Below are 16,518 nucleotides of genomic sequence, written 5' to 3' on the forward strand. Positions count from 1 at the left end.
GATACTTATATTTTCATACGAAGTATGTCGGGCAGAGCAAATGTTAAAAGTTGCTTAAGCTCAACAATTTGCCATTTTAAATACTGCCAACTGAAACAGACTAGATCTTTACAGCTATAGATTTGGGCAAGTGCTCTGGCCTTCAAATTCGGAATCCTGAACTGAAAATAATTAACTCAGCCACAAAGCAAAGCTGAAGTTTGGTCTTTGCCAGCCTATTAAAAAAAAAAAAATCCCTGGAGACAACTTGGTCTTTTTTCTCACACACTGGAGCAGCTGGCTTAGGTATCTGGTTTTAATGAAACAATTCAAAGGACCTAAATTAGGAACCAAAAAGCTACTACAATGCAATGTCATGGGGCAGTGGAAGGATGGACGTCCCATGCTGCATGGCCGGTATTTAAGAATTCAACACTGGATCTCATAACTTCACATGGGAGAACATCTGTCATGCAGCCATGAGTACTACTCACACCTTCTCGCATTTAAAAATAACCAGAACAATTCACAACCATGCTTTGAAACACATGGATCCAGGCTCGTCTATTTGCACAATATGGAGTTTAGACATGGTGTTTAATCTGTCTTTTATGAGCATTAAATTCACTAGTCTTAACAGGCACATATTCTTAAGGCAGAAGCTGCAGTTTCTATGAGGCACATGGGGGAAGTTTTTGTCCTTAAATCTGTGTATTCATTTGCCATTTCAGGATCTGTTCAGTTAAAAAAAAAAAAGCAGGAGTACTATATTCATAAAAAATGCCAATACCATAAAAGACAAAGGCTGTGGGTGTATTCCAGGTTAAAAGACACTAAAGAGGCAGGGCAACTAGATAATACCTGGTCCAAGACTGAATTATTTACTGGAGATAAAAGCTGCTATAAAATATGGGGATTACAAATTGGGAGTGTAAGTGGCAAACTAGATAAAAATATTATATCCATGCCCTAACAGGTTTGGCTCAGTGGATAGGGCATTGGCCTACGGACTGAAGGGTCCCAGGTTCGATTCCAGGCAAGGGATGTACCTTGGTTGCGGGCACATCCCCAGTAGGGGGTGTGCAAGAGGCAGCTGATAGATGTTTCTCTCTCATTGATGTTCCTAACTTTCTATCCCCATCCCTTCCTCTCTGTAAAAAAGCAATTATATATATTTATTATATATTATAAATAATTTTATATCCTGTGTTAAATAAAATAAAATAAATTATATCCCGTGTTAACACTGAAGTTGGTAGCTGTATTGTGGTTATATAAAAGAATCTCCTTATTTTTGGAAATATACACTCAAGTATTTAGAGGTAAAGAACCATGATGTATGCAACTCATTTACCAATGATAAAATAAATGGAGTAAAATGTTAACAGTGACTGAATCTGAGGAAAGGGCATTTGGATATTCCTTGTATTATTCTTACTCTTGCAATTTTTTTGTAGATTTGAAATTATTTCCAAATAAAACATTTTTTGAAAAACAAGGCTTCTGAAAGTTTTACAGAATGAATTCAAAAAGTAAAGTTTCAGAATATCATCCTAGTGTCAGCTCTTTCTTACCTGCTCAGCATAAATGGCCAGTGCAGGGCACACAGAAGGGTCCACCAACTAGCCAATTAGGCTACTTCTGATTGTGCTCTTTCAATGAGTTCAACATAATTTGGACTATGCTTTAATGCAGGGCAATAATGAGGACAGATAGTTTACACCAACAAAGTACACTTTTGATGAGGTTATGAAAAAACAATTCTTGCCCTCTACTGAAAAATTATTAGACAGGGTTTCTCAGGCTCAAACTTCGCCCTAAGGCCCTTGATATCACTCAGTCACTATGGTTTATTTGCATTTCCAGGAAATGCCCCCATAACAGCAAATCTGAATTCATGAAGGAAATTTTAAATGCTCTTATGGAATTATGGGAAAGAAGTTGAGGGGAATTTCAATTCAGTCCAAAAGATGTTGGACATCCACTGGAAGACCACCAAGGAAAGCAGCCTTGCCTGCCTGGTATTTTAACAATATCACCAGGAAACGGCACGTGGGATGGAGTGGGCAGGAAAGACTCCTAGTCCAAAAAATGTGCCAACAGAAACACCACCAGAGAAAGCCAATCATTTTTAACCGAGTGTCGTATGTATATAGAGGGCAGATTGTTTTGTCCCTCTGGTAAGAACTAACATGAGACTTCAGCATTCTGATATGTTCACACAGAAATGACACCTGTACTTCCCCTCACCAACATCTGAATTTTTATATATCATTAAAATATATTTTATTGATATTTTACAGAGAGGAGGAAGGGAGAGAGATAGAGAGCTAGAAATGTCAATGAGAGAGAGGCATCGACCAGCTGCCTCTTGCACACCCCCTATTGGGGATGTGCCCGCAACCAATGTACATGCCCTTTACTGGAATCGAATCTGGGACCTTTCAGTCTGCAGACCACTGAGCCAAACCGGTTTTGGCTGAATTTTTATATTTTCACCAAATTCATTCCAAGTTTAAACCCTGAATGAATTCATATGAAGGAAGACAATGATCAATGAAGTTACATAATTCATCATTACTAGGGAAAAAATGAAGTCAAATGAATAGATAAACACGATGTGGTACATCCATACAATGGAATATTATTCAGCTTTAAAAAGGAAATTCTGACATCTGCTGCAACACGGATGAACCTTGAAGACACTATGCTAAATGAAAAAAGCCAGTCCCCAAAGGACAAATACTGTATGATTCTATTCATATGAAGTACGTAGGGTAGTCAAATTCAGAGGGACAGAAAGTAGAATGGTGCCTGGCAGGAACTGGGGGGAAAGGAGGGAGGAAATGGAGAATACATGTTTAATGGGTACAGTTTCAGTTTGGGAAGATGAAAAAAATTCTGGAGATGATGGTGGTGATGTTTACCCAATGATGTGAATGTATTTAATGCCACTAAACTAAATACTTAAAAATTGGTAAATGGTGTTTTCTGTTATGTATATTTTACCACAATTTTTAAACTGTTAAAAATCACTACTATATCTACATCACCCGGATGCTTACTGTCATCCTTGCTCTAATAAAAATCAATTTTGTTCAGCTCTTGACCCTCTCTTGTGGTTATTACACAGGGCATTGGAACAGTCAGGGCACACTTTATATACCTGGCAGCTAAAAGATATTAATAGTCTAATTCTCTCTAAATAAAATCCTAAGAACTTACAATAATTATTCTTCAACTGTTTACACTGCATGTAGTTCTACTCCTGGTTTCCCGACTTAAAAATTCTAAGGAATATTTTTTTTAAAAAATTATATTTGAAGTGCATAAGGAAAAAACAAAAAACAAAAAAAACCCCACGTCTTTAATCGTGTGCTAACATCACATTCACTTACTTAGGAATGTGATTTTCTTTCGTTACCAGGACAGCAATAGTTGCTGTGGAAACCACACAAAAACAGGAATACTTAACTGAAACAAACTCTACTCACCTGCACAAAGATGCCCTTGCTCTTGTATTCCTCATGGAGGCACTGAGAGAAGAAATCTACAAAAGCCTGGGAGGGGGTGGGAGTGAGAAGAAAACACACATCACATCAGATCAATCTGTCTGATTTGTAGCCATGGAAACAAAAATAATAAACTATCCCAGTTAACACTATAGCTTCTAATCATTCTTTTTATTTCAAAAAGAATGCAGAAGAGACCTCAGACAAACACCTCAAGCCCTCAAGTCATTTTTACCTGCCACTAAATTATTCTCTCACCAAATATAATATTTAGATCAAATTTTGACTTAACTGGAAAAGGCTCTTTTCTTTTTTCAGAAAGAAGAAATGTTTGATTATACAACAAAGGATGCAGTCCTACTCCCAACTTGCCATTCGAACAGAAATAAAATATAAATTCTGTTCAATTCTGTTCTATGGGGATTTTGTTGTCAATAAAGAGAAGCAAAGAACAAGCATCTTCTTGGCCCTGTGGGGTTCAGGAAGTGTAGAGATGAACATGACAGCTCATCTTCTTGTAACAGTACAACTTTAAATCTACCTGTGAAATGCAATGTACAGGGCCATTTTTCAAATGTGAACTCAACCTCGGGCTTAAAATGCAAAGTCTCAATAATGACTCTACTAGAATCCCAATAATTAGTCTTGTGTCCATGCAGCAGAACAGGTAAGCAGTTGGAGTTCACTGATCACTTCCAAACACCTGGCACTCACTATCACATGTCCACTGTGTGTTTCAGAGCCACAGAAAACAAGTAGATTGCATAGAAAACAGAGTTGCCGTTTATGTTTTTCCAGTGGACACAAAGCCAGTGAAAAGGAAGGCAGGCGTATTGCTCTTTTCCTTCCCTGATCTATCATGAGCTCTTATTATCCTATATAATAAAAGCTTAATATGTTAAGTGTCTGATCGTTTGGTCAATCAAAGCATAATATGCTAATGATGTGCTAAGGCCACTCAGCCGTTCGCTATGACCACCAGGGGGCAGACGCTCAATGCAGGAGCTGCCCCCTGGTGGTCAGTGCACTCCTGCAGAGGGAGCACTGCTCAGCCAGAAGCCAGGCTCATGGCTGGCAAGAGCAGCAGCAGTGGTGGGAGCCTCTCTCAACTCCGCAGCAGCACTAAAAATGTCTGACTGCTGGCTTAGGGGAGGGGGCCTAAGCTGTCAGTCGGACATCCCTCCAAGGCTCCCAGACTGTGAGAGGGCACAGGCTGGACTGAGGGGACCGCCCCCCCCCACTCTCCTCCCCACGCCACAGTGCAAAATTTCATGCACTGAGCCTCCAGTGTATTATATTTTGCTCATTCACCCCTAAAAGCTTATTTAATTTCAGCACCTCAGCACCTCACAGCAGGCATATCCATTTCAGAGATGTATCCTACGCCTCCACAATGTATATGCAAATGGTACTACTGACCTGCAGGCAGTTGGAAATGCATTCTAAATTATCTTCCTAGTAACATGAAGAGGTGAATGGTGGTATATAAAATTATGACACTTTACACAAAGTTCTGTAAAATTCTCTCATTCCAGAGTGCCAAGAAATATCTGTGAATTCTGAATAATGTATCAAAATACAGTCTATCTTGTGCTTACTATGTGTATTTAAGTGCTGACTGGCTGCAATCCTTCTACTCAGCTCTGCTTACTTGAACTGATGCTATATGAAGGTGACTTATTCATCAATCAAATCCCCAATCTTAGATTCATTAACATTATGTTCTGATCGACTGAGCTATCTGGCCTAGGCCAACTTTCTCTGGAAAGTTCAAAATCAATTTTAACAGCAGTAATTTAGTGGGAGGAAAAATACCATCTGTGGATCTGAGATCTTGGTGTCCTGTTTATAAAGTTATACCAATCGGTTCTCATTGGCTTTGGCTCTCCTGAAACCAGTGTAGGGTATTTTCCTTTTCTTCTCATTCCATTTGAAAACTGAGATTAAAAATAATTCTTCATTCTCATTCCAACACGATTTACTAAAAAATTATTCACCTTGGTTGCAGAGTAGATGGTCAGCAGTGGAACCGGACACATGCCACTGGCGGAGGAGATGTTCAGAATCACGCCTTTAGATCTATATAAGGAAAATGTTCCATAAACAGAATGAAATCATACACAAAACTGTTTGTAAATTACAGATGGAGATACAGGTTTGAAACAGAACGACCTGGCTGTTTTTCTAACACACATCTTTCCTTGCCTATCATCAGCATGTGATATGCTTGGTCAGTGAGTGAGGCATAACTCAATCAACTAAAAATAGCTCTTATTTGCAATTAGCTCATTTCTGAGTCTTAGTATTCTGGGGCATGACCTGATCAGATCTACAGTGTCCTGGAGTTGATCTCCACCTTCTGAGGCCTTCTCTGCCCATAGCATCAATAATTCTCACTTTAGAAACACTCATACTCCTTGCATGCTTTTTTTTTTTTTTTAAGCATATCATCACATACTCCCTTGCTATAGTATTTAAGTAGTATTTAAGCATTTTATGTGCACACATATTTCTCTCCTTCAACAAAACCATAAGCTCCTGGACATCATAGCCTTTGTCCTCACTTTTCCTCAAAACATTCAGCACAGTCTGAGCATGTAACAGTACTTAATAAAACCTGGAAGTGACAGGTCCTGCCCTCCTACACCCTGGGTATTCAAGTGCTAAATGAAGAGTTGACTCTAACATGCGATACTATAGCTCCTCAAACCATATTCTTTAGCCAAAGGCAAAGCTTGAAAGCCTCTACTGTTACTTTTAGAGACTACTTAAAGTTAAAAGTCGGAAAGTTATCAGGAGTTACTAATTCTACAAATAAATGAAAGTAGTTTGAGGAAAGCAATACTGTGAATATATGTGTTGTTAGCAAGCATGTATGGGCTAGATAAAGTGTGTAATGAGGGTTTGGGGAATTTTAGATTTAACAAACAACTCGTCCCCCCTCAAATCCATTCTTCTCATTGGGGTTGGGCCCCCTCTTTAGCTATGGCAACCTGACCTCACCCATCTCCTGTCCTATAGATAACATTCCTTTCCTTCAACCCAGTTTCTCATTATTCTTTGTCTGAATTTACTTCCCCCAAAGTCTGTTTTTCCTTACATTTTTGTTTTCAGAGAGGATGGGAGGAGGAAGAGAAAGAAACATCAATGATGAGAGGGACTAATTGATTGGCTGCCTCCTGCATGCCCTCTGCTGGGGATCAAGCCCCAAACCCGGGCATGTGCCTGATTGGAAATTAAATCCTGACCTCCTGGTTCATAGGTCAATGCTCAACCACTGAGCAACACCGGCCAGACTATTTTTTTTTTTCAATATTAAAAGAAGGGACTAGATACGTCTTTTTAATACAAAATAATAAGAGAAACATGATTACATGGCATTATATTAGACATAAATCTGAAAGGAAATAATCCCAAAAGTTCACCTAGTGCATCTGCCAGCCTCTGGGCAAGATGCCACATCAACGGTCAAATAGAGTCTGGATCCTCAGCTTAATGGGTCATTGGAAACAAGTTTGTTTTTGTGTGTTTTTTCATTGAAGTCCTTATCTGTAATCCAAACTTTCCTAAATAATGAAATCCATAAACATTTTAGTCACAGAAATCAAATCTCAAATTTGAAAATGTCATATTGGGGTTTTGAAAAAAGTTGGAATTTAGTCAATGTTTTAATTATATAATTTTTTGTATTTTTAAAAATCCGGTATTATTTTGTATTAGTTTCAGGTGGATAGCATAGTAATTAGATAATCATAAACTTTACAAAGTGTTCCCCTCAATATTTCTAGTACCCATCTGGCACCATACATACTTATTACAGTATTAGTGACTATATTTGCTCTAATGTACCTTTTGCTTGTTTCTCTGACAGAGACAGAAAAGCCTTTTCTTTTAAATTTTAAGGTAAGAGTGTAAGAGTTTCTAGCGGGAGTTAGAAGCCAATCATTAAAAGATAAAAACACGTGAATTAGCAATGACTAGTAACTTCATTTTATCTATATTTATGAGAAATTCCTTTGATCAACGTAGTCTAAAAATCACTTCTACTGCTGGAGGTGTTTAATATAGCATCAATTTATGATGCTTAAAATATCTTTATCTTTTCACAGTGTTGAAATATTCTGAAACTAGGTTGCAGTGATGGCCTCATAGCTTTGTGAATATACTAGAAACCACCAAATTATACACTTTATAAATGAGTGAATTTTATAGTATGTGAAATGTATCGCAATACATATGTAAAAAAGAGAGAGAACATGTATATTTATGATATATGGAAGGTGCCATCTTTAAGCTCAAAGCAGATCCCAAAGAAATGGAAGCTAAAAGAGTGGTAAGTTCTCACTAGAATGGCCTATTAAAACTTCATTCACCAAAGCAATGATTTCAGTATAGGAAAATTCACTTAACGATAACAAAAACTTCTTTCTTGTTTTCCAATACAATAGACCAATAATCAAGTAGGTCACAATCATGCACTTGCGCTTCTTTAACTGTTTACTCCTTGAGTCAACGAAGATTTTGGTTTCTCAAATATTCCACCCTAATTAAAATTTCCAGGAGGCAGAGTTAGTTTGAATTAGTGAAAAGTCACAATTTGAGGGTGCTTTATTCACAACACAATATTTGGACTCCAAAATACATCAAAACAAGTCTAAGACCAAGCAAATATAAAGCGAGAATGCACTAGACCTAAGTGCATTTATAAAAGGAAAGCATTTAAAACCCTACAAAAATGGCAGCGGGGAAAATACCCCTTCTACAAAAACTCCGTGCTACCAAGAAGCACAAGGATTTGTTTGTCCAGCAAGAGCCTTCCTCCCACACCAACACACAAGACTGTACAAAAACCCCTCTCTGTCTCTCTAAAGATAATCATATTCACCTTAGTTTTGTCTGAATCATAAATAACACACCGGTCTAGCTGCCTCAATCCTTATACTGTATACAGGACCTGTTCTTTATGCAGAGATGGGGGGGTGAACATTTGGGAGTGCAAGGCATAGAGGACTGGGCTTTAAAATCAACTACTTTGTTGAGCTCTAATCCTCTAAGCAGAATTAGTGACCTCAAGCCGGTTTCCATGGCACAGCCAGGCTCATGACAGCTCTGTTATATCAAGCAGAAGGACAAAATGGGCTGCACTTAATAGCACACAGAAACAAACATAAAACCAAGCCCTGGTTAATCTCTCGTTTTCCGGGAACTTGGGGAACAATTCTAAGATGGATCGGAAGGTACATTAAGAATATTTGCTGAAGTTCATAATGAAGACTCACATTGCTTCACCGCATTTCCAGTTTGTTATGACAAATAATTCAAATAAACAAGCCAGGTAGTATTTTCTGATACAATATCCTTAATGCATCTCGCTTCTTACTTGCTAACAGCCACATGATGGTGTCTCAGTCGTGCAAGTCACTGAGGCTCTACTAGAAATAAAGTGCCGCAGAAGCAGAGCAGAGAACACCATTGCTGATAAGGAAGCACCTTTTTCCCATAAGCATGTTCTCTTCAATTACTAGCCCTTCTCACAAGTGAAATGTTCAACTCGCCCAACCCTATAAAACTCAACATCGTGCATTCACAGCTTCTTATGGATAGAATTCCCAATCACAGCACTCTCCTCCATTGTCACCTGGATTTTAAAAATGCCAATCCTTTATTCTTCTGCACATGCCCCACTATTCCATCGGTCTGTTGTAGTAACCTTAACCATAGCTCTAGGAAAAGACTATTGTCACAGAGGAAGTGATAGGTCCCCTCTGGAGTAAGTCACCGATTTCTGTCTTCCTCGGGAACCTCCTCACTGCCCCACACTGCAGGTGAGGAGAGAGAGGTGGGACGTAATTGCTGCTATGAAGAAACGGAGCATGGTCAACCCTAATGTGGACGGCTCACTGCATGTAGAGTTTGATGGCAGTCAAGGGAGACTGTGTAAAAAAGACTGTCACAATTACTCATATTCCCATGTCTAAGTGTGCTCTTGGAGGGTCACTGCTTTCATTTCTAAGCTTGAACAGAAAACTGAACTTGGTACAGACAGTTCTCTAAACAGGCTCTCAAGAAGACCGAGAAACATATCAAAATAGTTCTAGGCCAGAAGAGAATCCTGGAACATGGGGGTCAGGTAGATAATTAGAACTAGCAATCTAAGAGCAGTGTACAAATATTTCTTTGTTGAAGAAAGTTTGCAAACACTTACCACACAAAAGAGAACTGCCTGTCCTAAAACACCATAACATGTCATAATTCCACCTTAAGCAATACAGTATGAAAGAAGCTATTTTTAGCTTTTCCATGGTTGTTATGGCAACCACCTCCTGGCTCCAGCTGTACACGATGTTTATAATTCCAGGGAAGTGGAAAGAGCAAATTTCCTCTATAATGCAATTATGCACTTTCTACCTCTCTGGTAATATAATACCTTGGTTTGATTGCAGATATTTGTTTAGTGATGGTCAGTTGGCCTTCGGCTATAGTTCTACAGGGTTTGGAAAATCTCATACATCAGAGACAGAATCAGTGCAAGGGGGAAAAACAACAACAAAGGATCTTTATACAAGACTCTGCTTTTACTCAATGTAGATACAAATCCAGTGGTAACCAAGCATAGGAAATATGCCATTTGGGGACAGTGTAAAGTGCAGGCTATAAAATAATCACTTATAATGTATGAGGCTTATCAGATGAGCTGGTAAATTTGAGTTTTTCTTTCTTCTTGGGCACACAGCCTCTGACTGAGTTCTGGACAATGGAATGTGGGCAGAGCTGATTACAGCACTTCCAGGCCTGGCCCATGAAACCTCCATAAAACCATTTTTATTCTCTTACCTCATCTGTTAGCTGGATCCAGAGGACTCATTAGAGAACTGCAAGGCCCAAGGGAAGAAGAGGGGAGGCCCTAGATGGAAGGAGCCTGAGACCCTGAGTAACTAGGTAGGGCAGAGCCCTGACCACTAATTCATATTGGCTGTGCTGCAAGGGAAAAATCAACTATTCTGGTGTTAAACCACTGAGATTTGGGGGTGGTCTGTTATAGTAGTTAGCCTACCTTGACTAATTCAACTAGAAACTCTTTTAACACAAGTGAATATAGCTGTTATTCCCCCTAACTAAAAGAGCAGTTTCATAAAATCCACGCGCCACAATCACCCCCATGATGCCAGTTTCAGTCCAGCCTATGATGGCTTTCGCCAGATCATTTCTCAACCTCAACTTAAAATCAACTTGATTTCTTGAAGGTAAGGATCCATGACTCTTCTGTGTACTCCATGATAAAATTTATTTAATGACTGCCTGTTGAATGGATGGATCCTTTTCTTTGCATTCTTTATTTTTATCTAATGCTCCAACTATAACTGTGATATGACTGTGAGGTCTACAGAGATAGGAGTGAAGTTCCTAGGGCCTAGTGCAGTTACTAAATATGTAGCTTCATAGCACTCATTTAACTTAAAGTACTGAAATTCTATGACTCTTAGAATCTAATATTTTATGATATGCAAAGATATCACAATGGTGTTTTTTTAATTTAGTTTTTCACCAACACACTAAAAATGCCTTTTATGATACCCGCTATGATTTATAAGTATGTGAGTCTTTCTTTTTTAATGGATAAACTTCCCATTCTGAATTAATATCATATCACTTGCAGCTGCCAAAGTAAGACTAAGATGATGGCCCAAATTTCATCCCTCCCAAGTTCTATTCTGTCTGCCCTAATTCTCTGCAGTTTTTTAAGGTTCTTGTATGGTTTGACTACTGTCCCTTCCATATCTGACCCTCAGGGGGACACACGCCCATGGTCAACCAACAATAAGCAGCTTGAAGATTTTAAAGGGAAATTTGTCTAAAAACAAGCTATTAAAATATAAAAAACTACATATAAAATGGAATTACAAACAAAGAACCTTAGAAGAAAGAAACTAGAAGCAGTTTCTGAACCGGTCTCTACAGATGCCAAATAAAATGGATTCCTAACCTCAGTTTCCTCATCTGTGCAATGGTGGGAGGCTATCAAGGTTAAAGGAGTTAACATAGAGCATGCTCTTGGTACAACACCTGGCACATAATACCCGTGTTTCCCCGAAAATAAGACATCCTCCGAAAATAAGACCTAGCGCATGGAAAGATAAGACATCCCCTGAAAATAAGACGTAGCGCAACTTTGGGAGAAAAAATTAATATAAGACACTGTCTTATTTTGGGGGAAACAGGGTATATACTCAATAAACATTAGCTGTAATCCCTGCCTGAAGCTGGTTGCAGAGGTTTCTTCACAGAGGTAGGGTCCTACGTCTTCCCTTTTCAAAGCTATGATTCCTTTGAAGGGTCTTTTAAACTCAAAGCTATTTTGCAGAGGAAGGATGACTATGAAGCCCTAAATTTAGCAAATGAGCAAGCTAGCTCAAGATGCAAGCCCAGCTCTTTTCAACGAGTTTTCTTTGAAGGTCTAAGCCATCCTTCAGGCTTTTCCAAGGCAAGAACAAAGTTTCATCACAATTTGACACTTCATGCTATTTCAAATGTAAGAACTCAACAACACATTTCTCAATAAAAAAATGAAGACATCCAGCACGTTCTAGTGGAACTCAATATAAAGTGGAACAACGAGGCTAGTGGACATAGTCTTTTTCCTCCAAGGGTGGGGCTGACATCTTATAATCACTTCATAGCCCAGGTTCCTCATATACCCATGCTCCCAGGAAAATCCGGAAAACCAGAGGAATGGGCCTCTCTTCATGAAACTCCACTGGTTTGGGCTCTGAGAGCACACAGCTCTGAGAGGGGATTCCCCGGGATATCCCAGGAACTCTATCCACCCCCTCAGAACAGCAGGCAATTGAGTTAGTGTTGGTGACTCAGGCAGACTTTTTATCCAGATCTAAAGGAACCACTGCAACCCTGGAGAGGGGAATGAAAAGGGAATCGAGTGGAAAAAGCCTCCCCCACCAGATGACTCACACTTCGCCCTGTGACTCATTACTGTCACTAAGACATGGAGGAGAGGTTCATTAGTCACTTTAGTGAATTTTTTTCAAAGAAAGGATTCTCCCTATAAATAACCATGAGCTCTGTCTCTCCAGTTTGGAGCGTGAGCTCGTGACTCACCTTTCTACCATGCCAGGCAGCACTAAGCGTGTCATCTGCAAAAGAGAAAAACAAAACATTTGTGACAGCTGGGGATGCAGCAGAGAAAAAGTGAAAAGAACCCACCCATGCAAACAAGAAGGGAATCACAAAGCCGCTCACCATCTCTACAGACAGCACCTCTATTTTATAGATTCTATGTGATAGGTGCCAAGAAAAGGAATCAGATGAAATTACCGGAGAGAACACTGGGAATACTTTGTGAACTTGGCTAAAATTATTCTTACCTGATATGTTAATACTGGCATGGAGATCTTCAAATAATTAAAGATTTACAGTGAAATCTAAGTATCTCAAAATGCATTCGCAGGAAAGGACAAGGGTTATCACAAGAAATAATGTGCCTACAAGATTGCTTAAGCTTTCTCATCTCAAAGGCTCAAATGATCTTCCCCTTCAAAAAAGCCTTTAGAAGAAGGCCAAAGAATGGCATGTTGGCAAATAATAAGGACTTCTTCGCATTCATTTCTCTTGTTGCTCTAGTCAGCTATGATTGAAACTCATCCTTAGAGAAAGTTGAGGTTAATTTGTGATCTCAAGTAACCAATAATGGAAAAACAATACATGCTTTATTAAAGGACTTCATAACTGTTTACTATATACAGAGAAGATGATGACAGAGACCATTTGTAAACTGTTTTATTTAGTAAGCCATGTTTAACTAAGGAAATTAAGATATTCACTGGCTTAGTCAAGGCCACATAATAAAGCTCTGAGGTTAAAACATGAATTCTCAACTCCTAGATATCACCATTTTTTGCAAGCAAATTATTTTTGTATTATGTAACCCCTAGCACTTGGTCATTTTGGGGAGAGAGCAGTACAAAGGAAACACTATTTCATAAATCTCAGAAAGACAACCAAATTTCAAATGAAAACATTAAAATTCAAGATAATTTAGTAAAATAAGAAGACATATATTGTCACCTATATCACTATTTATGTAAACTAGAGGCCCAGGGCAAAACATTCATGTACTTGGGGTGGGGGAGAGGTGTCCAAGCAAAAGGGTGCAGACCCCCAGATGGACATTGGGAGGGGGGGAGCGCAGAATGAGGGGGTCCTTAGCAGGAGAGGCTCCTGCCATCACCGCTGTGCTCACCAGCCCTGAGTCCAGCTTCTGGCTGAGCAGTGCTCCCACTGTGGGAGTACACTGACCACCAGGGGGGCAGTTCCTGCATTGAACGTCTGCCCGCTGGTGGTCAGTGTGTGCCACAGTGATCATTCCTTCCACCGCTCGGTTGATTTGCATATTAGCCTTTTATTATATAGGATAAGAAATAGAGTATAACAACTTGTTTTAGAATCCAGGCTATTCACACAATAATTAGGACACCACAAATACTAGTAGCCACTTTGTTCTCCCATCCAAGTACTAACCAGGCCCGACCCTGCTTAGCTTCCGAGATCAGACGAGATCGGGCGCGTTCAGGGTGGTATGGCCGTAGACTAGTAGCCACTTTGTTCACTTTTGCCCTGCCCTCTATCCCAGAGTAACCTGCTTGGAGTAAACAGGATCTAAATTCAAGCAACTGAAAAATGAGCTCACACAAATTAGAAGAAAAATAATACAAATGCTTTAAGCAAGTTCTCAATTGGTATCATTAACAATAATTTTAAAAACCATAGCATAACAATGAAAAGAATTACATGAAGCAGCAAAACTGTTGCATAATGCCTGTTTTGGAGAAATTAGATGGTAACTCAATTGGAAGTCATATTAGAATAAAATAGCACACATTTCCTTTGGAAAACTGTATAATTTGTGCTCTGTGCTACCAAAAATAGAACTTAATTAGAAACCCTTACAATTTAACCTGTATGGCTAACTGAATATTTACTGTGCAGGGGATGAAAGCTTAATTAGGTAAAGTTTAGAGTGTGCTCTGAGATCTCTACATACTATTTGATTTTCTTCTTTATTAATGTTTAAGTCTTTGTGGAAGGTAAGAGTCTTCCTTGCCATTTCCTCCCACCTGCATGACTTAACCTGAAATTCAACCCAACGCCATAAAAACCAAACATTTTGTAAAAAATTATGGTTTGATATATGCTAAAATAATGTAACAAAAGTAAAAGAGCTTTCAAAAAACAGAGGGCTTTGGAAATAATAATGTGTCAATTATTAATGAATCTAAAGCCATAACTTATAAACTGTCAAAAATTTAAAATAAAAAAACACATATCATCCTAGACGGTTTTTTCTAAAGTTAGCATACTATCAATATAATATGCTAAAAGTTTCCATCACTTAAATTTTCCCAAAATAAGCAGACTTCTTAAAAAGTGACAGATTTTAGGAGAAAAGAATCCCTAAAGTTCTCAAAGAGATCTTTACATTTTCGCCCACATGTAAGAAACTTCTCCTTTACTAGCTTTACTCTGAGCTAGAAAGAACCTTAGAACCAACCAGCAACTACTCCGTTTTTGTTTTGTTTTTTAAGATGGAAACTATTGAAACAGCAGTTGTCATTCAATTTTGCAAACCCAACATTTTGTAGCTGTGTTTGGAACAGCCCATTACTATGAGACCCCATGGCTAAATGTCCCCAGTCATCGAGAAAATGGAGGAGCATAATGAAAGCTGCTTTCAAATGCACTAAAGCATTCTGGCTATTAACTTGTAACGTCTTCATCTAGAGAAGCCCTGGGTGGGGTTCAGTGGTGAAGGCCATACTCACCTTCCTGTAATTTATTAATTTCCTAATGTTGTTAACTTGAATTCTTGGGGCAGGGTGGGGGATAAATTCTTAGCATAATCCCTAAATTAAATACAATTAGAATGCTCAACAGATTCTTCTCAGGGATTTCCAAATTAATAGAGAGCTCCCCCTACTGGTACCATGTCACAGCCCGAGGCAAATCCACGCAAGAAAAAGGAAACAAATGCTTCACCTGTGTTTTTCATCCATCTGCACCCCACCCCCCTATTCAAACATTTATCACCAACAGATAGGGCATAGCATTATCTACTTCCAGCTGAGTAACATACCACGAGTACATAGTGGTATCAGAAGGAAAAAGTTAGTTTTTCAAATACTCCAAGTGCCTTAATTTCTGATGATCATAGAGATGGAAGAAATTTATTTAGTCAAAACCATTCTAATCTCTCAACATCACTAAGTAGTTCTGCAGTTTGAATAGACTGAATGTCTGGAATTCTCTGAACAGGGAAATGCAAACCCAAATGCCTAAAAGGGCCAGGTACTAACATACACTAGTACAGCAAATCAGACAATAGAGACTAGTGGGGACTGCGGAAATCTGGAGATTGCAAGCCTAACTATTTAGCATAATTAGCTGCTACTCAGCTTAATCACTTGTTGCCACTCAGCTCTAATCACTTGTTGCCACTCAGCAGTTCAGCTCGGTGTTTCCTGATTTTCAGATTTTTCCCAAGAGAAGCTAGAAGTGTGGGTATGAAATGTCCCAGTTTTGAAAACACTGCTTAAGCCAACTGAAGTATGTTGGTAGGGCACATTCAGCCCACAGATTACTGGTTAGACCTAGAATCGGAAAAGGAACTTACCGTCTGCCCATTCCCCTTCTGGCAGATTCAAAGATTAGGAAGTTCTTATAATTTACTCCAGTGTAAATATCAACAACTGATCCAAGTTCACCCTTCTAGGGTCCCATACAGTAAGTGTGATCCTTATCCCCAAAGAATTAGCATTTTTATTTTTTTCATTCATTCTTTTATTTTAATTCAAAAAGCATTCATTTTATACCCACCACATTTGAGGCTTGGGGCTCTGAAATGGAAAGAAAAAAAAGGACATGGTACCAGTCCTCATGCTATTCACAATCTGTAGGGAGACACTCAACCAAAAGTGAAAAGCTGAGCAAAGAGAAGACAGGCGGTGTGCGCTGAAAC

The 16,518-nt window shown here is 38.9% G+C and overlaps 1 protein-coding gene across 1 annotated transcript in view; it reads right to left on the minus strand.

Moving 5' to 3' along the window:
- HSD17B12 (hydroxysteroid 17-beta dehydrogenase 12) overlaps nucleotides 1–16,518 on the minus strand; it is a 117,288-nt gene that overhangs the window by 2,437 nt on the left and 98,333 nt on the right. The window contains exons 7-9 of the mRNA XM_084894004.1: nucleotides 12,606–12,640; nucleotides 5,489–5,570; nucleotides 3,474–3,539 (exon numbers count right to left, since the gene is read on the minus strand). Coding sequence (XP_084750130.1) covers nucleotides 3,474–3,539; nucleotides 5,489–5,570; nucleotides 12,606–12,640 — 183 coding nt within the window. The remainder of the gene's footprint in view (nucleotides 1–3,473; nucleotides 3,540–5,488; nucleotides 5,571–12,605; nucleotides 12,641–16,518) is intronic.

This window comes from Pipistrellus hanaki (genome assembly GCF_964339955.1).
Source record: "Pipistrellus hanaki genome assembly, chromosome: 9".
Classification (NCBI taxonomy): Eukaryota; Metazoa; Chordata; class Mammalia; order Chiroptera; family Vespertilionidae; genus Pipistrellus; species Pipistrellus hanaki.